Source organism: Setaria italica, chromosome VIII (assembly GCF_000263155.2).
Source record: "Setaria italica strain Yugu1 chromosome VIII, Setaria_italica_v2.0, whole genome shotgun sequence".
In the NCBI taxonomy this organism is placed as follows: Eukaryota; Viridiplantae; Streptophyta; class Magnoliopsida; order Poales; family Poaceae; genus Setaria; species Setaria italica.
Window position 1 is genome coordinate 4,644,285 of NC_028457.1, and position 26,939 is coordinate 4,671,223.

The 26,939-nt window shown below is 43.8% G+C and overlaps 3 protein-coding genes across 3 annotated transcripts; 1 reads left to right on the forward strand and 2 right to left on the reverse strand.

Annotated features, from left to right (window-relative positions):
• Nucleotides 1-429: 429 nt before the first annotated feature.
• LOC101774158 (probable alkaline/neutral invertase F) lies at nucleotides 430-4,464 on the reverse strand. Its single transcript, XM_004978773.3, has 5 exons — nucleotides 4,297-4,464; nucleotides 3,815-4,199; nucleotides 2,418-2,849; nucleotides 1,351-1,909; nucleotides 430-799 (listed from the first exon to the last, which is right to left on the reverse strand). Exons 2-5 carry the CDS (start codon nucleotides 4,181-4,183, stop codon nucleotides 504-506), a joined length of 1,656 nt encoding a protein of 551 aa, XP_004978830.1. The 5' UTR covers nucleotides 4,184-4,199; nucleotides 4,297-4,464; the 3' UTR covers nucleotides 430-503.
• A 3,668-nt stretch (nucleotides 4,465-8,132) lies between these two features.
• LOC101774561 (E3 ubiquitin-protein ligase CHFR) lies at nucleotides 8,133-14,938 on the forward strand. Its single transcript, XM_004978774.3, has 15 exons — nucleotides 8,133-8,299; nucleotides 8,421-8,580; nucleotides 9,556-9,650; nucleotides 9,871-9,932; nucleotides 10,026-10,117; nucleotides 10,193-10,328; nucleotides 10,427-10,513; nucleotides 10,690-10,783; nucleotides 11,356-11,463; nucleotides 12,121-12,221; nucleotides 12,328-12,393; nucleotides 12,485-12,572; nucleotides 13,127-13,187; nucleotides 13,275-13,338; nucleotides 14,656-14,938. The coding sequence occupies exons 1-15, from the start codon at nucleotides 8,203-8,205 to the stop codon at nucleotides 14,782-14,784; spliced, it is 1,440 nt and encodes a 479-aa protein (XP_004978831.1). The 5' UTR covers nucleotides 8,133-8,202; the 3' UTR covers nucleotides 14,785-14,938.
• Nucleotides 14,939-17,971: 3,033 nt separating this feature from the next.
• Nucleotides 17,972-20,007, reverse strand: LOC101774952 (transcription factor PCF3). Its single transcript, XM_004978775.3, has one exon. The coding sequence runs from the start codon at nucleotides 19,443-19,445 to the stop codon at nucleotides 18,303-18,305; it is 1,143 nt and encodes a 380-aa protein (XP_004978832.1). The 5' UTR covers nucleotides 19,446-20,007; the 3' UTR covers nucleotides 17,972-18,302.
• Nucleotides 20,008-26,939: the final 6,932 nt, after the last annotated feature.

The window sequence follows — 26,939 nt, forward strand, 5'->3', positions numbered from 1 at the left end:
ATAAGCTGTGATTTTTATCTACTATAAACCATCGATAAAGCAAATTGATACTCGTATGACACTATGTTCCAAGTTGAGTAAGTATCCAAATGCGAATTCGAACTATTCGTTTTGTATTTGAATCTGATATGATTCGTATTCGTATCCGAATTCGAATTAAAATATGGTAAACAGTGCTATCCGAATTCGATTCCATGCGTATTCGATCCAAATCCATCCCTAATCTGCACTAACACAAGAAGAAACATGCATAAACAGCGATTTCTTATTCCAAAATCAAAGCTTTAACTGAACAGAAGCCTCGGTATTGTTTCAAAAGAAACCCGAAATGAGTGGCAAAATCTTGTGTAACTTTGTGATCTTCTGTGGTATACACTTCTGTCCTAACTGACAGAGTTCAACTAGAATCAATGTTGAACTTTTGTAGTCTGAACAAATCACAAATCATCTGTATAACCTTTGAGTCTGATTTTTTTCCATCAGAAACAACTACCCAAGCACATTTAGGCATTCCATGATGCTGACCGTCGCATCGTCGGCTTTACAGGCCGGTCCTCCTCCATGGAGATCATCATGAGCGTCGACGGGTCCTCCAGCATCATGCGGGCGACGAGGTAACCGGCAATGGACCAGGTTTGGAACTTCCTCGCCTGTTTACCAACGAATCTTCCCAGCTTACCGTCGTAGTACTCGGGCCATCCGTCCTTGAGCAGCCTCGACTCGGCAAGCTCTATCGCACGTTTTGCCATCTGTGGCCGACCAGTTTTGATGCAGGCTGCTGTCAGGAGCCATAGGAGAACTGCAGATAAAAAAAGAATATACAGAATGTGAAATTTATAGGCTTTGAAGAATCAGAAACCGTAGTTCTGAGTTTGGCTCTTGCTGCAGCTAGATACAGCACAACGATAACATCAACAATAATAATTGTGCATAGATCTCAACTCCTAAAGGCATCAGGAAGCAATGAAGCACTGTCTCTAGTCTCTACTATACTCATGCAGAAGCGTATGAAGAGTAATTAAAAAATATTCAAACAACCTAGTTAACATTAACAAGTGCCTTCATAAAAGTAGCATGGAAAGTCCATGGTTATGAGCAGAAGATGACATGGTCATCAACGATTGTTAGACAATTAATTTTTGGATGGGGTGCATACACAACTCCATTATGTCGTCAGTTTCAGAATGGATTATAGTTTAAACTTGCAATCTTCATTCCAGAACAATAGGTAAAATATGTCTGCATCTTGGTGTCCATCTAATCACTAATGCAACACATGATACAGAAAAGACTGGTCTTTTTTTAAGAATTAATCCAAACATCACAAAACACATGTTGCAGAGACAATACCTGGCCATGATCCTCCATTGTGGTAACTCCATCGGGTGTTCTTGGGGTCACAGCCAGTGACAATTCTCCACTCATGATTCTCGATAGCAGGATAGCATATCTTCAGAGGCATCTCACCAACTAGCTCATCCCACCGCTCCTCGATCAGATCCATTATAGCAACTGATTGTTCTGGAGTAGCTAGAGATGATACAATGGCAATGCAATTTCCAAGGGCAAACCACCGGAAGTCCATCATAGCAGGGCTGACGTTACCAAGAAAATAGCCTCCTCGGCATGGCATGAAATCAAACACCCAATCAGGAATGGAATCTGGAATGACATTAAACTTGTTCACAGCTGTGTGGGAATACTCTTCTGTTTTATATCTGTATATGTTATTCAGCTGGTGAAAATCTAGCCAGAAGTAATTCCTCATGTGGTAGGTTAGTGCATGTAGCCGTTGTCCTATCTTCTCTATGAACTCCTTCCCTTCCCCCTCTGGCTTGAGCATTTGGAGAGCACATCTTAATGCCATATAGAATAGGGCTTGGATTTCAATGGGATAGCCATATATACCCTGAAAGTTGTAGTAAATACGATCATGTGCTGATGGAATCTTCATTCCCAGTAAAAAAAAAGTAATTCAATAGTAAAACAAACAACAAGAAAATTTGTAGGGTGGTACTACAGACTGCCCTTTTAGCCAGTACTACCTGTTTCTACTTCTGCAAGAACTATGCACTTTCTTGCCCCACTGTACTGATAGGGCTATAGAATGTTGCCTTCAAAATTTGGTTGCATGTAGTATGACTGTAGAGAATATGTGCAACTGTACAACTACAATAAAAACTTTAAAAATTAGAAAATGTTTTTTAAAATTAATATGTATATCCACTATCACCCAATCTAGATTTGTTGACCATCTGAGTCTATCCCTCTAAGTTTTGTTCAAGGAAACAGGGCATGGACCTTAATTACAGAAGAACATGCAGAACCTGCCAATCCCCTTGTCACCTCAACTTATATATACTGCTTCTTTGGATATGCATCTAAATATGAATTAGATAAAGGTGAAATGATCGTACCATTCGGCGATCAATCATTGAGCAGCCATCTGTACAAAGCAGAGTAGGGAAAGTGTCAAATCCTTCAGATAAGCATAGATTCAGAATCAACCTCATGCATTTCTGGCAGTCAGGTGATTCTGACAAACTAACATCTCCAGTGTACTTTGTGTAAGCCCGAAGGAGAATAATCCACCAAAATCCAGAGTCCACTGGTGCCACCCTGCCAATTGCGCTCTCACCAAAATCAGCAACTAAGGTTTCAGTATTTCTGTTTTTATTCCGGTCCACCTTGAAACTTGCAGGCATAGCTCCTGCTCCAAGCTTGAACCGATCTACCATTTTCTCTGAACTCTGAAGGTGAAGGGTTTTCAAGAGGAAGTTCTTCACTATATCAGTCTCATTGTTCATTAGAAAAGCCAATGCACTCGGAACGAAATCCCTCACAAAAACCTGCAAGAGTAAGGGAAAGATCAACAGAATACAGCATCATCAGATATTCAATCTTTAAGGGAAAAAAATCAGAACTGAAATACAAGAAAACTCCAGCTACAAAGCAATCAAAGATACAAAATTCTGCAATGCTCATGTCCAATGGTAACAGAATACAAAAGGCCACTTATCAATTAATCTCAGAAAAGGCACAACAAAAGTCAAAATCTTGTTGTATCTACAAGTCATGTCAGTGGCAAAATGAAAAGGTACTGTATGTTAAACAATGTGCAACCTACATGACAGATTCATTACATATTATGACCCAAGTGCTAGGAAATAGCCTGAAAAAAAAACATGGCATTCTGAAGTTTAAGATCATCTGATCAAAGCAAAGGTAGCAATGTTGAGACCAAATAAGAAGACACGTCCTGGAGTACTGATTTCTAACATGTCTGACTAGAGAACAGAAATCAGAATTCCAGCTAACAGCAATGGAAAATCCGACAGTAATACAGCATCATCAGATATTCAATCTTTAAGGAGAAAGAATCTGAACTAAAATACAAAAAAATTCCAGCTACAAAGCAATCAAAGATCCTCAATTCAGCAATGCTCATGTAATCATGTCCCACGATAACATATTACAAAAAGGCTACTCTATCAACTAATCACAGTGAAGGCAGAACAGAAGTTAAAATCTCGTTGCATCTACAAGTCATGTCACTTACAGAATGAAAAGGTACTGAATGAGAAACAATGTGAAGCCTACATCACAGGTTCATCACATATTATGACACGAGTGCTAAAATATAGCCTGAAAAACATGTCTAAGGAACAGAAACCAGTAGGTAAGCAGACACATTCTGGAGTACTGATTGATTTCTAACTAACATGTCCGTGTAAATAACAGAAACCAGAATGCTCAAAACAACCAAAAGAAGAAAAGTTGCTCTGTTTCCACAAAACAAGGATTTTTTTTATACCTGATCATAATTGAGCACTTCCTCGGACGCATGGTCCGTGGCGGCAATCGTCCCGACGGGCTGGCCGCGGAAGTAGACAACCGACTTCCTGAGCGCCTCCCAGGCCTCGTTGACGAGCGGGTGCGGGCCCCCGCCAAAATGCGTGCCCATGGAGAACGGCGAGTCGAACCCCCCTGAGGGGAACGCCGGCGACTGCAGCACGCTGTCGAAGCCGTCGTTCTGGCGGTGGGAGAGCTCGCTCCACGACTGCTCGTCGAAGGACCTCTTCCGCTCCAGCGTGAACCGCGGCTTGTCGATGATGAGCCGCGACAGGTCCAGGTTGATCTCCGCCTCCGAGGCCATGGAGACGTGCGACGACACGCGCTTCATGGCCGCGACTCGGATCCTGCACCAGTTCAGGGTGGAAAGGGATTCGGGTAAATTGCCATTGGGAGGATTCGCCAGGCAAATGGCATTGGAGAACAGAACAGTTGTGTGCTTACCGACGGAAGAAAGGAAGAAGGAGCCGGATGGGTCGGCGGCGGCGTCCGGAGGCGGGTGAGGAGCGCGGCTGCCGGAGACGGGGGAGGGGATGGCTGGGTGGATCTGGATCGAGGCGCGCCCGGCGCGCAGGAGGGGGGGGGGGGGTGGCGGTGGACAGGGCTCCAAAAATTGGGTAGGAAATTTGTGAGCTTGGTGGTGGCAGGCAGAGCAGCAGACCCGTTCAACGGATGGGCTTCGGGCCGGGCCTTAAAAAGACCCGCCCGTAACACCAAGGAAGAAAAAAACTTGCCTTTTTTTCTAAAAGAAAAGAAATTACTTACCTTATTTAAAGTACTTACTCATATAAATCATATAAACATATGCCAAAAACCTGTGGATTTCCTCTCCTAATAAAAACCACTGATTTATCGAAAACCAAAAGTGAGATTATGATCGAGGATAGGATAAGATCGGATCAGTTTTTAGTACTTTGGAATGTTTTCAGAAGGGGATTTCGTCGAAATGGAGTAATCTGAATCGCCGGCAGCCGGCTCGTGGACGGAGCGCCGCAGTCGGCGGCGGAGGGTGGCTGCTTGCTCCGGGCGGCGAGTCTGACCAGGATCCGACGTGGCACGGAAAGGCCATAGGCTGCTAGCCCGCCTCGGAGTTGGTGCTGGCTGCTTACGGTTGACCAGCAGCGCTTTCCAAAGAGGACGAAAGGGGATCTGACGGGATATTTGTGCGGAATCTAAAAGTCGCGTCCAAATCCAAACGCCCGATTGTTCAGTCACTTTTTTTCCATCAACAATCAAAATTTCAAGTCTTTGATGACCTCGGTTTGCTTGCGCAATAGCACGGAAATTCGTGATTTTCGGCTATCGTCGTGGAGATGAAACGCAGAGCGTTCACTGTCCTCCGAACTGTTTGGGATTTGGGGACCACGAGCCAAAAGGATGGCTCGAGGTCTGATACTCCAGTACTCCGATAGAGATGGAGATGGTTCGAGGTCGTCTTCTTTGAGGTGTTCAGAAGATAGGAGTTAAACTTTAGCTTCTGTCACATCGGATGTTTAGACACTAATTAGAAGTAGTAAACTAATTGCGGCACCCTAGGCTAAATCGTGAGACGAATCTATTAAACCTAATTAGTCCATGATTTGACAATGTGGTGCTACGGTAACCATTCGTTAATGATGGATTAATTAGGCTTAATAGATTCGTCTCATGATTTAGTTTAGGGGTTCTGCTATTAGTTTTACAATTAGCTTATATTTAGTCCTCCTAATTAGCATCCGAACATCCGATGTGATAAGATTAAAGTTTAGCCCCTGTCTCCAAACACCCCAAGCAAGAAGAGCTCGCCAAATGTGGCTGTTGCTCCGCCAAGCAAAGATCATTTTCTTTTCTGCTTCTCTATGTGTATTTTGTACGTATCGTCAATTTCTGCACGTCAAAGCGATACGTTGCAACTTGCAAGAGTAGACTTGAAAATGGTCTTTCCTTTTCCCGCAACCGTGAATGTCACCAAACAACAACATTTCCGTGCTTCCATGGAACACAATCACACATTTGGTTTTTTTTTATATAAAGAAATGAAAGTGGCCGACAAAGTTTTGTGCTAATTATCAATTTGCCATAAAATATGCCAAAAGTACCAATTTGGTGTGCGATCTCACGTCTTTCCGACGATAGTTGACTTGCCTTGCCACCTTCCACGAACTTGTTCGGCTTTAAAAACGCCCAATAATGATCATGCATCTCCATTGCTGTTTTGTTTAAGTACTACCTCGCTTTGCAAACCTCACATTTCGGAATCCGAAGAGAGTATTCACTGTTTGTTTTGTTTAAGAAGAAAGGAATTCGAAGAGAGTAGAAATTGAGCATCTGCTAATCTTTGTCTATCTCTAGAGTAGAAAGGAATTCCAATGGAGTACTTTTAAAACGAGGAAGTAAAAATTAGCATATGATTTTTTTTAAAAAAGATTATTAGCATATGATTGGACAAAATATATGAGCATCAGAAAATATGGGCCTTGCCTTAGCCCAGGTTTGATTTTGATAAGTAGTAAGGCTAGCCCAAGTGGTTGAGTTCTCTTGGGAGCTCCTATCTAAATAGATAGGGTTGTAAACTTCCAGCCTAACACCGACCCATCCTCCTCTTCATCTTCTTCCCCGGGTATCTTCCTATCCCCACCGCCTCCTCCACCACCTCGGGCCGGCGGTTGCCGCACCGTCCCCCACTATCCATCGCCGCCCTTCACCCCGTCCTTCCTAACCTGAAACTTATTGTTGCGCCCGCCACCAGCCACCGGCCATCCTGCCCTATCCGGCTGGTGACGCTCCCACGCAACCCTCTACCGCCGGCCGTACCGCCACGGCCGCCGGGCCTACCACCGCCTCCCGACCTTCTCCTATAAGACCGGTGGCCATTGGAGCCCCACCTCCTAGAAACCCGAAACCCTATAGATAGGGTTGTGAACTTCTAGCCTAACACCGACCCATCCTCCTCTTCATCTTCTTTCCCGGGTAGCTCCCTATCCTCGCCGCCTCCACCACCTCGGGTCGGCGGTTGCCGCACCGCTCGCCCACTATCCACACCGCGCGGGGGTGATAGGGATGAAGTGCGGCGGTGGGCACAGAGACGAGCGGAAGAGGAAGATGAAGCGGATCGGACTTACATGAGTGTGTCTAGGTGTGCATGAATTTTAAAGTACCCGCGATAACCAGTCTTCCTATCTTCCGGCATATTGATAGGATTTCCGAGTTCTCTTTCCGGAGTCCGGACTAGTCCTGCTAATTGGGTTGCAACCCAAGTTATAACCATACCAATCCATTCTCACAAGAAAATAAATATAACCCACCCCAAACCAAACCTCCACCATCACACACCACACCACCCCAAACTTTCCATTGCATAAGTTATACAAACTGCTTGTCAAATATGGTTACAACCCAATAAAAACCCGTTAGGTACCCAATAAAAACTCATTAGGTAGTTCTTTTGTTTGAGTTTGTATGCGACTCTTGACGTAGGGTTCACATGTAAATCTAGCCACACTATTTTGCACAAAGTAGTGGACTGTCAAACTAATTCATCTGCAACAAGTTTTGGTCAGTTTCTCTAAAATTTGAAGGTGTGAACGTGAGGTTTTAGTTTTAGGGTCCGACTCTTTGATGCGGGGCCCACATATAAGTCCAGCCGCACTACTTTGCACAAAGTAGCGGATTGTTAAGTTAATTCATTTGCAACAAGTTTCGGTCAATTTCTCCAAAATTTTAAGGTGTGAACGTGAGGTTTTAGTTTTAGGGTCCGACTCTTGACGCGGGACCCACGTATAAGTCCAACCGCACTACTTTGCACAAAGTAGCGGACTGTCAAGCTAATTCAACCACAACAAATTTCGGTCAATTTCTCTAAAATTTTAAGGTGTAAACACGAGGTTTTAGTTTTAGGGTTCGACTCTTGACAGGCGAGGCTCCAGGCTTTTGAATTCTTAACAGGTTGAGAGCCTTTTGGACCTCAAAACAATACCAGACTCCCAAACACCCTCCAAGCTATCTGTTTGTAAAACCTAACCTAAACCAAACCATCTATTAGGCGAACCCATTACAAATCAATCCAAATGAAACCAATAAACCCAAACCAATTAACAGGGCTAGTCCGGACTCAAATTTTTTTTGGGCTTACTGCGAAACAGACGCGCTTCAAATTAAGCCCATACTGCATCTCACACATTGCCGGCCCGGCCCGTCCGTCTAACGGTCAACTCATTGACCCACGCGCCCCTGAGAAATGGGCAAATGGCGACCACGACGACCCAAGGGGGCCCACGTACGCCCAGCGTTGCAACAAACAAAAACCTCAACAAAGAAGCAGCCTTCTTCCCCCCATCCTGCTCTGCACGCACGCCGGGCCTCCCCTCCGCCATGGATGCCAGCGAGTGCTCCACCTCCCGGCCCCCGCAGCCCTCCCCCGCCTCCGCGTCCTCCCCAGCCTCCGCCTCCGGCGTCTGGGCCAAGCTAGGTAGGGTGCCCTGCCACTCTCCTCCCCGGTTCTTCGCGGGTTCCTTCGTCTGCACGGTTTCTTAATTCCTCTGTTTGGCTCGTTCTTCCCTGTCCGGCTATCTCCGTCCCATTCCTTGCAGTCCCCGCCGATCCCGCCTACCCGGAGGTGGAGGTGGCCGAGGACGACGTCGTGGTCTGCTCCCTTGTCGCCCCCGCCGCCGCCGGCGGGGAGGAGGTCGCCTGGTGCGAGATCAGGCGCAATGGCGGGGACGCATCGTCCGCCACCATTCGGAACCTCAGGTACTGCGCCTGTGGACTCTGGCTGATAACTTTTTTTTTCCCCCGTGTTCGTTCCTGCCGGTTCTTGAGCGCCCGTTGTGGGAAAGGTGCGGTTTTTTACTTTGGTGATTTGGTGCCGTGTCGTGTAAGATTGGGGTTACTGAATTCTGACTGTGACGGTTTGTTCTTGTGACTTGGTAAGGCGAGCGTGATGGGATGTCTGAAAGTGCGGATTGATGGGGACGTTCCATGAGTAGTATTGTCGGACTTGTGTGGGAAATTTGCTGTGGATCGGGGAAATGCTTCTTTCAGTTAAAAAATCGGGGAAATGTTGAGGGTTTATCTGATTCTGCATCACTTAAATCCCAGCCTCTTGATACCTCAGTTGATTGTGCTAAGTTACTTTTTGTGACTTAAGTGGTGGAATAGCTGTGCTATTTCTATCACTAGCCTGCATGCGTTGGGTGCTTTACAGTTTGATTCCTAAGAAACCAGTACAATCATATTCTGATGAATACGAACTTACATTGGTATCGGATTCCCTTCTTTTTCAATTTGGAGACGTTCTGTTGCCATCCCAAATATGTTCCAGGTTGCATTAATCTGTTTCTCTAGCTTGTTATAGTACAATAATTGTTGCAGATGCTCATTCTTTTTAAAAGATACAAAGTGGGCAAGTTGCAGTTTTGTTGCCCTGGTGTTCTCCACCTTATCATTGAATTGTATGCATACTGATATGTGTCAATTTGTCTATACGCTTGGAGTGTCTTGTTGTGTAAAACAAGTACGAAAATGCACATTGTGGACCACATGAATTTGAGGGGCACACTGTTAATTCTTGGCACCCTTAGTTATCTGATTCGTATATGATGTGATTTTATCTTTGTGTATTCTGGATTAGTTAAATTCTGCACTGCATTTCTTTCTGTTGTTACTCCTGTTAAATTATTTTCTGATGCTACATGCTTTGCATGTCCTCCATGTTCCATTGACAAGCTCGGATGCAATTATTGTTGATGGAACAATTGTGAAACAAGAAGCTGTTGATATTAAACCAGGGAGTGAGATTGTCTCTGGACCCCAGAAAGAAGGTAATATAGTTTTGCATGATGTTGATAGCGAGTCTTTATCCTTATGCCTGAAGCTGAACAACCTGAGTTGTTTTGTATGTTTGTGTAGCAATACAATTGTCAGTGTGAAGGTAGGTTCTTTTAATATTGAACAACATAGGAATTCTATGTGCTTTGTGCTTCTCTAATTCTGAACGAGTGAATCCGTCTAACACATTCATGTTCTTCATTATGCTCCCAGGTCATTTGGTGTATACCTTTGAAATTACAGCTGCAAAGGACCAGGACAAAAATAATGTAAAGGTATTATTTTTTCTAAAAGAATAATATTCATGAATAATGATCATCTTGACATTGATTTCAATGTACTAACTTCTAGCTAACTAACAATCTCAGATAGTACTAGATATCGAGAATGCAAAGTGCAGCATATGCTTGAATTTGTGGCATGATGTCGTTACAGTTGCTCCCTGCCTCCACAACTTCTGGTAAATTTTTTAGTTTCCCTTGCTACTTTAAGCTTCTATAAATTTCTTGGTTCTGAACTTCGATTTCTGTTTAAGCAATGGATGTTTCTCAGAGTGGTTAAGAAGGTCTTCATCTAAATCGCGTGATAAAAGCCAGTGCGCTGCATGCCCACAATGTAGGACAGCAGTTCAATCAGTTGGAAGGAATCACTTCCTACATAATATTGAAGAGGCATGATGTTTGATCCTTCCGACTTTGTTCCTTATTATGTTCCTGGAACTACTATGTACTTACAATTGCTAGAATTTGTGTGTCTATATTTTTTGTAGGCTATATTGCAAACTTTTTCATCGCTACAGAGGTCTGATGAGGAGATTGCATTGCTAGAGTCATATGCTTCGGTTAAATCTAATATTGTGAGTGAAGGAGATGGAAATTAACTTTTTTTTCAAAGTTGTCTCGTAAAAGATGAAACCTTTAGGGTGCGAGCTATATTTTTTCTGTTATGGTCTGACCCAATATATTTAAATACTGTTTTAAAAAAAAGATTAAATACTAAATTGTGGCTGATGTTTTTTTTATGATGCCTTAGGTTTTGGGGAAACAGAAAAATCAATCAAGGAAACGGCCTTTTCCACGTTCAACTGATAATATCGACAATGCGGATCTGCCATGTCCTCAATGTCGTATGTGCAGAAATTCCAATTTGAATATTGTGCAGTTAAATAGGCCTGGCCATTCAGTGATCTTGAATGCTGTTCATCTATAAACTAGCTGTGGCAATTTATGTGCAGAAATTCCAATTTGAATGTTGGTTTAAATATTGCCAATGAGCTGTGCTTCAAGACTATATTATGATTTTTGGCGCCTATGGTGGATATTTAACCTATGAATCATATTTTTGTTGTTTATATGTATTAGTTTTTTAATTGAAAAATGGGTTGAAGAGCTGGTTGCAAACTTGGCAAGATTTTTGAAGTAGTAAATATTTCATAATCTCAGAGTTGTGTCATGATGCATTCGAGAAAAAGAGTTGTGTCATGATGCAATCATGCTATGATTCACATGAGTTCGAAGTTAACTATCCTTAAACCAATGTGGAGGGTGAGGTAGCTTTTGTGTTCTATAAAAGCAGGGAAAAAATGTACACTTTGAACTCATATCAATGTATTTGGTTGAGAACTAGACGTAACCTTCCATGTCTAAGTGCTTCTTGAAAAGCTTTTTGCATGCACCTGAAATGACAAGAATATCGCAGGTGGCGAATTTGGTGGATTTAGATGCAGTCCAGGAGCTGCACACTTGCAATGCGATGGATGTGGAGGGATGATGCCAGCCAGATCTAATGTCAATATACCACAAAAATGTAAGTTCCAATCTTGAAAGAAAAAACTCTTCTCTAGTAGATTGTGAGAAGTATCCTCAAAGTTATTTAATTGGATGTTTAACCCTGAAAAGGCCTTGCTTGGAGGCAACTTTATCCCTGGATCCTAATCCATCTAACAAGGCCTAAGTGGTCTTGTAATTAAGAATTGGAAACTTAATGCTTTGTATAATTCTTGGTCCTACTCCTTTTCTTTTTTTGCTTCACATCATTCTTGACCTGATGAATATGCTTGGCATCAGTTGGTTTAACCATAGTTTACTTTATTTCATAAATCTGCACAAATGGTACGAGGAATATTCTCATTTGCCCCTCAGAAATTTCGAGGTTAGCAACCGCCACGGGAAGTTTGATTGCATGTTTTCTCTACCAAACTCTATGAAATTATTCATGCATGAATAGTATGAGGAATATTCTGACTTGCCCCCCAGAAATTTCTAAGTTAGAAGCCACCATATCCTTTGTTATACAGATATTCTGACATGCGGGAAGTTTGACTCCCGCATGTTCGAGAAAAAATTTAGAAACCACCATGGGTAGTTCCATTGCTCGTTTTCCTTACTAAAGTCTACGATAATATTTATGCACCTTGAATTCTTTTAATGTTACTGGTGTCAAACTACCCAATTTTATTTGTAGGTTTGGGGTGTGATAAAGCGTTTTGTGGGGCTTATTGGTGTTCACAAGGAGTGAATTCAAGTCATTTCAATCTAATCTGCAACCAGGAAACTTTCAAAATGGTAAGCTACTCGCTGAGATCTCTTAAGCGGTTAAGCCTAATTGTACCTTTGATAATCATACACAGTGCTGGGCGATGTTTTGAGAGAAAATTGTGTAATATTGCAGATCTCTCAACGCCATGTTTCCAGACTTCCTGACACAGTTCATGGGGGCAACCCTTATGAAAAAGATGTAGGCATATTCACTATTATCATATCCCTTATTTCTCTATGGCCTGTATTGTGGTTTCAGATATCATGGTTTCGCCACTTTCTTTTTTTAGATTACTGAAAAATGCATACAGCAATCAGGCAAAACATTGCAAGCTGTAATCTCTGAGTGGACATCAAAATTTGACAACATGGAAATTGGTAAGTGGTAGCCTGCAATATATGTCAGTTGATTTTCCTTTTGATGTCAACATGACAAAAGAATATTGCATTTTAATTTGCTTTCTCAGTTACGGCACAGGAACCAGATATCTTTTCCATTCACTGAACCTAATAATTGTGATCTCCCCTATAGATCCCAATATATCTTCTCTCGTGGTCGCAGACTTGCAAATGTCATGCTCTCCTCACTTTTTGTTTATTTCTGATTAAACATCAACAACATATTCGTAAAATTAGAATCTATTGACTGTATACCTTTCATTCCTCGACTGGTTACATTTTCGTCAGATTTATTTTTTTTAGTTTTGCTCCATTTATGCTCCCTAATAACTATATAAGGTTTATAGATATAAATGCTCAGTTGTTCAGTTAATTTATTCGTTCTGCCATGTTAGCTTTCTTCACTTTGTTGAAGGAAAAATCTCCTAAGTATTTGGCACAAGGTTTATGTACTGGGGTTTACTGTGTATGTCTTGTGTCTTCTTGCATATGCCTGAGCTTTTACACTGATATGGTGTTCTTGTTCCATATAGATCGCTCAAGGTTGCAATTGAATAATGTGGATGCAATTACGTCCAGGACATATATTTGCAAGTAATTTCTTTTTCTGAGTTCAGAAGAAGACCTTGTCTATTTCATTCTGATGTCTTAAAGTAATTTTATGGATTCAAATGAATGCAGCCATTGCTACAACAAGTTCACCGATTTCCTGCTGTACTGGTACCGCGTTTCAATGCCCCGAAATGTATGTATACTTCCTGAGCATACATATGTTAATCACCTAGGTAGTCTAGCATGCACCATATTGCAACAAGATGTTGACCTGTTCATATTCTGGGGTTGGGCCTTAAAAGGTGGGCACTGAAAAGTCAGGCCCAATGCAGCCTGACATAGCTGAGCCTGACCTGAAGTTCAATACTATTTTCTTGTTTTCTAACAAAATGTTATTGAAATATATGTACAAAAGTATATGAAAAACGTTAATTTTTCTTGTCTGAAACCCATGATAGGTCTGATAGATGTACCTAATTCTGCAAATGGCTTCTATGTATTCCCCTCACCAACTAGAACCTATTTACATCCAAAGTTAAGGCAAGGTGCATAGTGCTGATTGCTGAATGAACAACTGGCAATTTATATTGTGATTAGCGTAAGGCCTCCTGCTTTACCAAATTTGGTCTCCCTAAGAGCTTGGATAAAATGTTACAACTAGGACAACTGTTATGCATACCCAAAAAAAAAACAGTCTAAACTTTCATGTGATTTCTGATATGTTTTAAGACAACTGCTCTGTGCATGCTAATAGAGTTTATTGATTTTTCCTGTCATTTTTAATGTGTCTGTTTTGATTGTACTTAAAAGTAGTAATCATGTTCCATGCAGTAGTGGAAGCAAACACAGAACGCCCTCAGTTTTTAGGATTTCTTTCGATGCTTTCTCAGTAATAAGGTTACGTAAATTAGTAATATGCTGGACCAGGTAGTTGGTAAGAGTATCTGACATATTTTATCGTGCAACAGATTTCTGAAACTTAACTGGCTTATTAAACTTTTTACTAACATTCCTGTGCTCGTATTGATTTTGTCAAATATCGTATTTAAATGCTTGAACTGTCGAATTCAACATGGTTCTATATCATCCATGGACCGATATGAGTTAGTTTCATTAAACTTTACAGTCCTACACATCGATATCTGAGTTGCTTTGATGGTCAAATCATTGACTAGTTTAGCTGGCCAAGAAAAGGCCAGTGCTAGCCACCTAACTATTGTTGCTTTCAAATATCCTGATTAGAATACAAATGTTTCTCTTAACAAATAAGATGCTGAAGACTTTGTGCTTGTTGTTTTGTAAGTTAGGTTCCAGTCTCCTCACTAAAAACAAAAAAGAAAGTTAGCTTCCATTTTAAGCTGAATCACATCTTTAGCACACAATCACAACATGAAGCACAAATGTATAAACATACGCCAACACCACAGCACTGTCTCCTTTATTTATTGATGATGATCTTGTCGGTCTTTTAATGTCTATTGTGATGCTTTCTTCCTTTTTTTTTTTGCAGCTTCTTCCACCTGATGCTGTCAACAGGGAGAGCTGCTGGTACGGTTTCCTGTGCCGCACCCAGCACCATCGGCCTGACCACGCAAAGAAGCTGAACCACGTCTGCCGCCCGACCAGAGGGAACCCCTAGCGGCCTAGTTTCACCCCGTTCTACAAGGTCACCTCCCGTTGATGACGGCCACATTGTACAGTAATTCTTCAGAAACTACTGATGTTTGAGCACATTTACACATTTGGCGATTGATCATGTGAAACTGTTTCTGTCATCAGTTCATCATCATCCATTCTCCATTGTGTGATGCTCTGCATCTGAATCGGGTCAGGAAATGTGCCGCCCATGTTGATTTTTCTTTCTTTTCTTTTCTGATCCTCGCTGGACCTGACAACGAGATCGAATTGAGGCTGCTGGTGCTGCCGGAACCGCCGCTCTGTCGGCAGGTTTGGGGATGATTTGAATTGAATGCCCCCAGGTTTCACACGCTTGGGATGGCGTTTTCGCGCCCCATGAGGAAGATGCAGAAATGGCGATGGCGATGAGTGCACAGAGGCTTCAACGCGTCTCCCCATCCCTGTCGGAGACTCGCCTTGCAGCGAGGTCTCTGCCCAGAATTTTGTTACCGCGTCGCTCTCAAGAGGTTACTGTCCAGCGTCAACATGGGCGTGTCGTGTCCACTTCGCAGATAGCTAGCATCAGTCTGAAATCGTAAACAGCCGCAATCCTCGTCACATATTTGGGCAGTTAATGATGATCGTCACATTCTTTCTACAAGAAATAAACCTCCAAGCCCTGTTTGGAACACGGGAATTTTATTCGGCAGATTTTGCACGAGCCGGTGAAAAAATAGCACAATTCTATCAAGAGTTGGGGGAATTTGAAGCGCTCGAAAAGAATTGGTCTTTTTTTCGTCTCTTCTTTTGCGCGCGCTTTCTCCAAAATTTGTCGGGTCTTTCAATTTCAGTTAACTTTTGAAACACGGGCAGGCACATTGAAAAGCAGATGATGCTCTACGCAACACGAATTCAGAAGCCTTTCCCTGCAGCTGCAGCACGGAGCAGAGGAAAGGGCTCCGGAAAACCTGCAGCAAGAAGAAAGGGGGGAAAAAAGCCAAGCGTTTCATCCGACCCGTGGCAGGGACGCGTCACCTACACGAGCAAGGAAACGCTCAGGCTGGTGAACAGGGCCAAACTTACCGGAGCACAGTGGCCAAACGTGCCGAATAGCTTTGCTCGTTGCTCGTCTAGCCTGGCCTGGCTTGCCTTTCTCACTGCAACCAACCAGCCTGCAACGATGCAGCCAGCATCGATTGGTTCCCGGCACGCTACTCCTTGCTTGGATCAGTTGCCACTGCTGCTGCTGCTCTTCTTCTTTTTTCTTTTTTGCGAAACTACTGCTGCTGCTGCTGCTGCTACTTGCGAGACCTTCTGTAGTTTTCGTTGGTACTGTGGGCGATGGATACAGCTAGAGGGAGCCGAGTGTTCCGCCGTTGGATCCGTGTGCTTTGAGATCTATGCCGTTGGATCAGAGCAGCTGACATGACGGGCAACAACGGGGACAGTCCAAATTTAAAAATACTGTCTGCCAACAAATCATGGTAGACAATGACGTCTCTCATTTGTTTAAATTTGGCTCCATGATAGTGCCCTCTCCTTGTCCATCTTTGCCTTATTTTTGATTCGTTTTCTCCTTTTTTTTAGTCCTTTTAGTTGTCCTTGTAGCATGAGTACGGATCCGACCTAATTGCAACATCACGCTTTAACTTTAGTGATCAAATCAAAACTGTGTATGTCATTATACACTTGCACATACACATATATGTTAAATCCTAGCACTTTGCTCTCTCTATAAACATATGGTCACATCAAAGCAAAGTTGATACACATATATAGTGTCGCATAGAGCTAAGAATATTTGGATTGTGTTCAGCTTGGGGGGATGGAAGTTGTCACGAGAAAAGCATAATATCTGAAGATGACAAATTTTTCGATCCATGATATCTGAAAATATACGCAAAGAAATTCAGACGAGATAGACTAATCAAGCTCGGAGGTGATCGATCCCCTGTGCAATCAAAGAAGAAAAGCGCACAATCATTGCTCAACTTGCTACGTACTAACGGTGACGCAGCAGTTGGAAGCATCAATGGAGTCCAAATCGACCAGGAGAGGTACCACCCACCCAAGCCTATGAGATTAATGTTTATGAGCATCTCCCAGGGGGTTCTAATGTTCCACCACGAGCATCCGCCAAGACCCTGTGATGCTCCATCGATAGAGATACCGATCATTGGATGAATATGGTGTTCATTTTTAGTATTTGTAAGGGTAGTAGTTCCATAATTTTCTAGTCATGCTCTCTTGAAATGATTGTATCTTTTGTACATGAATAACATCATTGCATTTTAAAAACCACGTACAATTTCACACACCACATTATTTTGATAAGGTGATTCGACTTCATTAAGTGATGATATTAATACATCCTTCAATCACTAAAATTTAGAAGCTTGGTTAATAAACACTGCAACCCGAACAAATCAAGGCATCTATTTGGTGACTAACTAATACCCCCTCTCCTTGTTATGGCTTAAAAGCACAAACCACCGGGAGCGTTACTTGAGAAAGTTAACGTTAGTGGTAGCTTTCGAAACTTTTGTACACAAACTATGATAAAAGCGTTACTACTAGTGCAGGGGATCATGGTTAACACCACCTTCGTCATAGCAGTTGTTTAAAATTAATTATACCTGTACATGCACAAAAATCCATTATGAGCGAAAATAAAGATAAGTGATGATGATTAACACCCCTTCCCTCCTATTTTGAAACTTAGGCAAGGTGCCCCAAGCACAAAACATGTGTTGTAAATAGTCAATTCCTTGCTTGAACCATGGATGCTAATATTATTCGATAATCCAAATGTTCCATATTCTCATGTGGAAGTTTAGTAGTTCTAGTAAAAAAGCATCCGTTTTAGTTGAAATGCTGTCAAAAGTTTTTTAACGTTAAGTACAAGTTAAATGCTTTTGGATAAGAGTTCTATTTTCTCTTTAGAAAAAGACGGAAGTTAGGATAATAATGCAATTATGCAATCAAACTATCACCTCGAAAGCTAAAAACAGCGTGTAAAAGCCTGATGCAGTAAAAAAGGATAGAATTTATGAACAACCATTTAGGTCATTTAAAATGCAATTTATAACTTAATATTCGTGAAAAGTGCAGTACGAGAGCCTAATTAAGAAGAGTTCTCGTGCCGCATTTCAATTAGGGTTTTGCAAAAGTTCCGGCCTAGATGAACATGTAGGTAGCAAAAAAAGCAATGACTGTACAAATCTCTCAGCAATCTTCTTGGCACCATAACATAAGAAGAATTGACAGTCTGATCCTTTCTGATTTAATCGGACCCACAGCTAATCATCACTCCCATCAGCACAATCATAGATTAATCCAAGAGCAAACTAGAATAATCCTTCAAAAATAAACTAAGCAACCAATGGATCAACTACCAAGAGCAGTAGCAATCACCTAATCAAGCCACTAACCCCCTGCCCTAATCGCCAAATGCTTTGCACCAGCACACCAAGCACACAGCTTGCTCTCATCATGCGATCGATTCCATTCCATCACCTTGTCTGATGGCTGGGCTCTTGCTTACTGGGGGCTCGCGGCGCCACCGTTCCTGCGCTGGGCCATCTCCGGAGGCTGCCCTTCCTGCTCCTGCTGCTGGACGCTGCCACCGGCGTTGAGCGCGGCGAGCATGCCGATGTTGGCGTCCATCGTCGCCCCGCCGCCGCCGGCGGGGAAGTTGTTGTTGCTTCTCGTGGACATGAACTGGAGCGGCGCCTGCACGGTGCTCCCGCCGGCGCCGAACGCCCACGCGGGTTGCATCCAGAAGGCGCCGGCGGCGGAGCTGTTGGGCGGCGCCACGGCCCACATTGCCCCGGCTGGCGGCGGCGCCACGCGGGCCTTGTGCTCCTCAGCCTCGCCGCCGTCGTCGGGGTGCTGCTGCTGCCGCGCGGCGGCGTCCTTGAACAGGTCGTCGGCGCCGTCCCTGTAGCGCTTCCTCATGAACTCCCCGGCTCCGGGATCTTGCTGCGGCGCCTGCTGCTGCGGCTGCGGCGGAGGCGGGAGGAACTGCTGCTGGTGGTGCTGGTGATGGGCCGCGTGGCTCCAGCCGAGCATGGCCGCGACCTCGTGCTGCGGCGGCGCGAGGTGGTGGAAGGCGGCGGCGCGGGAGGCGGAGGAGGGGTGCGAGGCGCCGGAGCGGAGGGAGACGGCGAGGGAGGAGAAGTTGGCCGGGATGGTACCGGTGCCGGTGGCGGCGACGATGGCGGGCTCCGCCTGCTGGAGCAGCCACTCGATGGTCTCGCCGTCGGTCTTGTGGCCCAGCTCCCGGGTCAGCTGGAACACCCGGGCGGCGCACAGCGCCGGCATCCGTATCCGCCGCCCGCGCCCCTCCACCTTGGTGTGCCGGTCCTTAGTGGGCCGCTTCGCCGCCGGCACCACGGCCTTCTTCTCCGCGCCGCCGGACGCCGGCGCGGCCTGTGCCAGCTGCACCTCCCCGGCGCCCCCGGCGCCGGCAGAGGGGGCCTGCTGCACGATGGCCAGCGACCCCATGAACGGCGGCATCCCGGCCGCGCTGGCGGCGGCGCCCCCCGCCGCAGCGGCGTAGTACAAGGGGTGCTGCTGCTGGTGCCCCGCCGCTTGGTGCTGTCGGTGCTGCTGCTGATGCTGCTCGGAGGCGCTCCGGCTGCTGTTGGTGCTCGTGCTCGTGCTGCTCGACGGCGCGTCCATGGTACTTCTTTCCTGGCGGAGAGGAAAAGAAGCTAGCTTGATACTACTATATATACTAGGTTTGCTTTGCTTGGTTTCATGCAGCTAGCGCTAGCGACGGCGGCGCCGGGGCGTGTTCGCCGGAGCGCGGAGGACGAGGACGGAGGAGGAGCCGGTGGCGGCGCGGCCGGGAGTGTGCACGTGCGCGGCAGGCGCGGGTGTGTGGGGGTGGGGAGTGGAGATCAGAGGTGTGGGGCTGGGAGGAGAAAGAGAAAGAGAGAGGGGGACATGGTGGACTGGTGGAGAGAGAGAGAGAGGTAGGTCAGAGGAGGAGGAGGATGGTGATGACTGATGAGAGAGAGAGGGAGGTGGGGTTGGGGGTTTCTTGATTATGTCATGGCCATCCTAAGCAAAGCCATTGCTGGGACCTACCCTAACCAAGCTGCCTCTCTCTCTTTCTCTCTCTCTCTGAGATTTTCTGGGGTAGAGACGATGATGGCAGATTGGCAGGGGTGATGGGTCGATGGATCACGCGTCCATATATCTGCTGGCTCATGAGGTTAATATGGAGGTTAATCAATGGACAGCTAGCTGATGAGCATTCCGATCATTGCCATGCCTGATTCGCGTTCGCATTTCGTCCAGACGCCCACTTCCAACCCAGGATTGGTGTGAACGCGTGCATGCTGATCGAATTTGAGAGAGAGAGAGAGAGAGAGGTAAACCATCCAGCCTTTACAATCCACCAACCCAGAGTCTAGATTGGAAAAAGACCAAAATACCAACCGCCATTTAGTAAAATTACCTCCAAATGCTATTGACCTACCATAAATCTACGGAGGGTATTAGAGACAATTAACTTGGAAAAGCAATAACCCCAGGATTTAATCAGTCCCTAGCTTTTATAATCCAGCTTTTCACGATCTGAGGTGGATCCAAAACATGACATGGATTTTGGAGAGCTGGATTATTTGGCCGTGGAAAGATTAATTTTGGCACATCAGGCTGGACTAAAATATGCCTCTTTTTTTTTTTATAGTGACTTGCTGCGCATACTCTTTTGCGAGCACTACTCCTTTCCATCTATGATCCCTCCCGTGACATCACATTGATCATGTTCATATCACCCCTTTCCAAATGTTTTTATTCCACAGTTCTAGTAATCATTTGTCGTAGCATAGGGAGTTCATCATTTGGCCAAACTGTTTGTGCTGTTTTGTGACAAAAGATAAAATTATTTGTTTCCTCTTTTTTTAGGGTTGGTGATAATCATTTTTAGGGTAATAAAACTATGGAGTTGTGACCTGTGTGAGGGAGGGTGGTGTATCAGTATGCCTGGTAGGGCCACTCGTGGGGCCTTGGAATGATGAGCCCAAAGAGCAGCAACCTAAAGAGGGCAGAGCGGCCCCTTTTCCCTTTGAGCCGAGACACGCCTGAGAAATACTAGAAAGCCCCAGCGCAGGCCACACATTTGTCACGCTGCCCTCTTATCTTTCCTTATCTCGTACTGAAAATATCACAACACATGCTTTATACGTTTATTATTCCCTGTATCTTCCTTATTACGTCAAGTACTAATTTAGAGTAACAATTCAAGGCAAAGTATAATTACATCAAAGTTCAGATAAATGAAAATAGGAAAAAATTCGGTGTTAGCCAGAATTATTGTATTAATTTTTCTAGTCATCTGCCTATTACATTAGTTATAACTTATATATATGTTTTTTTAGGTAAGCATATATTCATGCCTTCATTACGAACCGAGTCTTACAGAGAAAGTAAAAAAAAAACTCAACTATCTCGCTGTGTCGTCTGATTTTGAATTCTGAAAGAATATGAGAGACTAGTATAATGTCCACTAGCTGTCTTGGTTTTAATCCACTCAATTGACCATGAACTCTATGGATTTGTTTGTGGGTAGACGGGAGCGGTGGCCGCGGAGCGATGGATCGGGGAGACATCGCAGGTGCGGGGTGTCAGAGCGGGGAGCATCTAATGCTGCTGACAGCTCATCCCCAACAGCGCCAACCAGGTCTCTTCACTCACCTCCACACACTCGCACACTCACTCTCACACACTACCCTGCTAGCTGCTAGCTGCTGATGCTCTCTCTCTCTCTCTCTCCAAAACACATGATACTCCTGTCGTCTCCATTTCCGAGGATCATCGTGGATTAATCACGAAAGGATGCTCCAATGGCTAATCTAGTGCCCTAGCTGCCGGCCAGCAGTAGGCACGCTAGCTGAATTGAAGAAAGAGCGACGGCCAATTGTTTGGTGGCTACCTACCTATCTTGCATGCAGTGCATTGTATTGGCACCTGACGAACACTCCCGTCCAACACCCCAACTCGCACTACCCCGTTCACCCAAACAAATTCATTCGTGATTTCAAATTGTAGCTCATTTTAATTTTTTAGGTGCTATGTATCTAAATATACTACGTCAGAAAGCATTTGTGCTAGCGGCTAGAACAGGTTTGTGCTAGCGGGTATCGCACCCGTCGGCAACCTCGAGTCAGCACAAATACCGTCTCTGCTGGCGGGCGACGTTAGCCACCCGCCACACAGATGCTTTATGTGCTGGCAGTGTGGTTATATCATCGGCCAGCGCAGATGATTTCTGTGCTAGTGGGTACTTATGCCGCCCACCAGAAATATGTATTTTCCCATTCAATATATTATTTCTCATGAGTTATTTATAATTTTTATTCCCGCCAATTTTTAGTCGTCAAATTGAAATATGTATCTCCAACCACATAACAACAAACTTGAATAATAAATAATTCACATTATTAAAAATGGCATCATACATAATAGTTAATTTACATTATTAAAAATCCAACATTTGGAATAGAGCTATTCTTTGCCACGCTAATATTAAAACTACTACGCTCATCTACAAAGATTTGTGCACTCGTCCGCCATCAACACGCCATCTTTATCAAAGAATGCTCCATCCTCATGACAAATCTCGCGTAGGATGAATCTCGCCATGTCTGTACAAATGTTGTCGATTTGTTTGTCTTCGATCTTGCCATAGTTACTATCGATGGTAAGCATCTGCAGGTATACAGTAATGAAGATTAGGATGTATTACCATTAGGAAGTTAGCACATGGCAGTGTATAAGAGACTTACATCTTTAGGATTTGTCCGGTACCTCCCATTGTTTCTGATGAACTCGGACACGTAATATCCGCATAGCACAGAGCCGGGAGGTTACTTGTGGCACTGCAAACAAATAGAAAAATGATGAGTTATTATTTATTAATGATAAGTCTACATTATATGAAAAAACCAAGTTTTTATGTTCTACGAATCTATGATATATTATTTTCATAGCTTTCGTCCTTTTGGATTGTGGACCCCACCTTTTAGTAGAGGATATAAAGACAAGAGTTAGTAATACAACTTAGGTGCATAGAATATCAACATGCATTTAAGTACTGCCAATGAATGTCTTACTTTTGGATAATGCCTATGAGTTGAGGACCACTACTTCTCCTAGCTTGGGTAAAATAAATAATGATGCAAATCCAGTAACTTTTGCATTATATTAAAATAATTTATATTATAGACGTCATTAAATAGCACCAAATATATATAGTAATTAAAACTAGCTACCTTACTGAAAATTATAAGATCCATGATATGATCCTTGTCAGCCTTTTTCCTCATTACTCTTGCAATGTATACAGACACTTTGTGCATTTCATCTCTGTGGGCTTTTGTTTTATAGCATTTTTCTCCGCTTATGTCTGTGTTGCTTCCATTTGTGCTTTGATCATTTTCGGCATTTTGAGCTTGTGCTCTGGCTCGCTTATTCGTGTTAGGTCAAGGTACGCTACCTTGAACCTGTCGTGCATCAATTCTTCATCCCTCCATTGCATCCTGCAGAATAGGTTGCTCAGGTACTTGAAATAAAATACAATAAAATACTTATGTATTTAAAACTTATGTATGCGGTACATGTGGACTTACAAGCACCATACGGAAATGAGATTCATGTCGAGGTGTTGTCGACAGTAAAGTCTGTGCAAATCCTCAAAATCGATCACAATCTGGTATGGGAGAACGCCAAGGAAAATCTTAATTGGGACATGCACGGTAATTGCTCGAATGCCTTGCTTCATTGCATTCATGATACATCCATGCAGCTTATTCAGTTCCATGGGTCCTCCAGCAGATCCTACCGATACAAGAATATTTTGCAATGCTCATAATTCATTGGGACATCATCTGATGCAAAGAAATTGAGGTTTTGATCCTTTTCCTTTTGCTGAGAGGCACTGCGAGTTACATATTTTCACCGGAAGATGAAGCCTTGTTCTTCAATACGTTTAAAAACTTATCGACGTCTGCTGATGGAGCCTTTTCATATGTGTTGACCATATGAGGTATCGCTGGCCTCTTGGGAGGTGGAGATGCCGGCGAAGGTGATGTTGGATCATGAACTTCTAAATCGTCTACCCGTTCATCGCCTTGTAGTGCTGACGTCCCATCGTCCTCATTGAGAGCTTCTCGGACAGGTGATAGCATTGTTGCTCATCCTCATTGTTAGCTCCCTGCACATGTGACAGCATTGGCTGCTCCGTGTCAACATTTGAATCTAGAAGGGGTAGTTCTTGGCTCGGCTCGGCCATGAGGTTTCTGGTGATGCATTCAGAACGATATCTTGGCGATGCCACAATATATACTGATTCATCGCATCATCGAGAACCTCAATCCTCTCATCAGTAGGGATGTCTATCTCGCACGACTCATCCAACACCGTAACAACTTGCACCCAGGCGTATTCTGGTGGGGGTGCCTTTGGGAACACATGATCCGTTACTACCATGCCGGTTGCAACCTCTCAAAACTTATTTTGTTTCCTTCCATAAGGTATAACCAACCTGCATGGTGTATCCAATTGTATGTCGTCAATGGGATGGAGCCAGCACTACTCGGAGCAACGGATTCTGTCTGGGCAAATAGCATGGTTGGTTCTGCTTGCCTATCGTTGACCATCGGATACTGTCGGGTTAGCCATCATTTGGCTCATCCCATGGTTGGCCAAGAACTCTAAGAACTCCTACTTGGCATTTCTCTTATCTTTTCTTCAAGGTTTTTCTTATAACGGTCGCGCTTCCAGTAGCTTGCTTGGTCATTGGGGAATGCTTTACTCCAGGGCAATGTTGATGACATCCCTCGAACACGCCTAGAGTGCTCTGCGGTTCCAATCGCGGTGGTTAGTTGATCTTTCTAACAAGCTCCAAATAGAAGGTTGGCTGGGGAAAAAACTGTTCTCGGCTTTATCTGGGCGGCATTTGTGGTGGCGGGCCACCTAACGCACCCACCAGCACAGATGCATCCCATCTGCGCTGGCGGGCATTTAGATCGCCCGCCAGCATGGCTCAGTGCTAGCAGGCACTAGCCTCGCAGCCCCGGTCACCTTTGTGCTGGCGGGTGCCAATTCTACCCGCCAGCACACTAATTTCGACGTGCCAGCATAAATCATTTCTGGCGTAGTGATATAGTGTATGTCTAGAACCTAGAAAAAACCAAAATGACCTATAATTCGAAAAACGGAGGGAGTATAATATATATGCAGTGAAGGGATTAACTAAATTTGTCGTGCTTCTTTATATTGTTAGAATAGGTGATCATTCGTAGGCCTGTTTGGCCGAGTTCTAGCTCTCCAAAGAACCTTAATGCAGGAGCTGTGGGCAAATTAGAGATGTTTTCTTGAACCATTTTATTTCGGAGCGGGTGTTTCAAATTCTATGGATTTAAGTCATGTTTTCTACGGATCATTGGGTAAATTAAAGGAAATATAGTAGAAATGAACTAACATATGACTGAACCCTGGCACATGTCGGTGTTCGAGCCGGGCTCATCTCTCCTTTCCCTTTTTCCGCGAGTGGGGTGGAGGGAAATGTATTATGTGCTAGTACAATAATGCTAGAGTAATAGTCTTCGTGTGGTCCTAATGACCGACGACATTCAATGCAAACGCATGTCGAAGATGGGATCACACACGCCATTCATCTTAATTACGCGGTCAGAAAACATCGGCAAATTCACTATGCTTCCCTCTGTATACCATATACCATCAGTGTTACGAATTTATCGTCGCGTCGATTGCATTATGTGTTTTGTTCCGCGACAGCATGAAATGTTGGTACCATACACCTGTTTGGTCATCATGTGCACATAGTGGATACAAGTGTTCATTGTCCTTAAACTTGTCGCGCTCGGATTCATATCCTGTGCATCAATGTTAATTGGAGCTTTGCGATCAATGCAAGAATGGTAGCAACTTAACTTGCATGTACGTGTGTATACAAGACATATATGCCACTGGTTGCACAATGTGTCTGGCTTAAAGGCTCGACACACGGCGCAGAGCAATAGCTATAGCAAGCTGATGCTGGTCCCGGCTGGTCAAACAAGCAGGCTGCTGTCTGCTCGACAAATATCTGTCTATCGTATCGATCTAAGCATGCATGATGACTGCTATAAAACAACGTGGTAGCCAAAAAAAACTGCGCGCGGTAGTTAACTGTAATTATCCATGCATATATGATATATCCTCAGATAATAAGGTAGGAGTACTTATCAGTTAGAACTTAGAACAAGTTTAATTTTGGTCGTCACTAGTTCATGTTACAGTGGAGTGTCCATAAATCCCAGTAAAAATGGTAGAATTTGTTAGTTGAGCAGCAAACTAGCAAATAGGTGGTCAAACGTAACAATCTGTCAATCTCAATGTTAAAGATATATGAAACCAAAGGTTAGAGGGTCGTTAACCTGCGCGCGTACGTGCCACAGTAATATTGTTTGTTGTACATGTGTAGTTGGATTAGTAATTATAAAAAAGATTAAATTTTCACTGCAGTTCACCAAACTTTGGTTGATTGTTGCATCACTGATTTTACCATTCTAAGCTTACCTTTCGCAATTTTTGATATGTCCACACCATTCTTTATTAAGACGGAGACTAAACCCATTGAAAGATTGCACTCCCTTTTTCTGAAATTACAATGCGTTTTGTTTCGTTAGGACAAGGCTTTGACCAATAATTACTTCATTAATATAAATTTTTAGTGGAGCTTGTTTAGTTTTTGTTTAGGACAAGCCTTTGGATCACAGAATTACTCCACTAGTGTATCATCGTATTTGTATTTGAAAAATACTTTCTTATATTATGATTGCTCCGTATCACCGAGCGAGATACTTTTTTCTAATTAAACAAACAGAGTAATGCATACTCAAAATCACAACAGGATGATTTAAATTCCTTGTACGTAAGAACACTAGAAAAGCCATTGAATAAGCCAACGTTCATGGATCACTTTTTCACCTGTCCGATCAGCTGGTTGCATGCATGCCAATCCTCTGTGGAGAATTGCAATCAGCCGTTTGCATGCGCGTGGAGCATAGCTAGAGGTTGTAGTAGTGTTAGGAGTAGCTCCCACCCATGCTAATGAGATGAGTAGTCGAAAGCGATCGCATGGACCATGCGTCCCTAGCT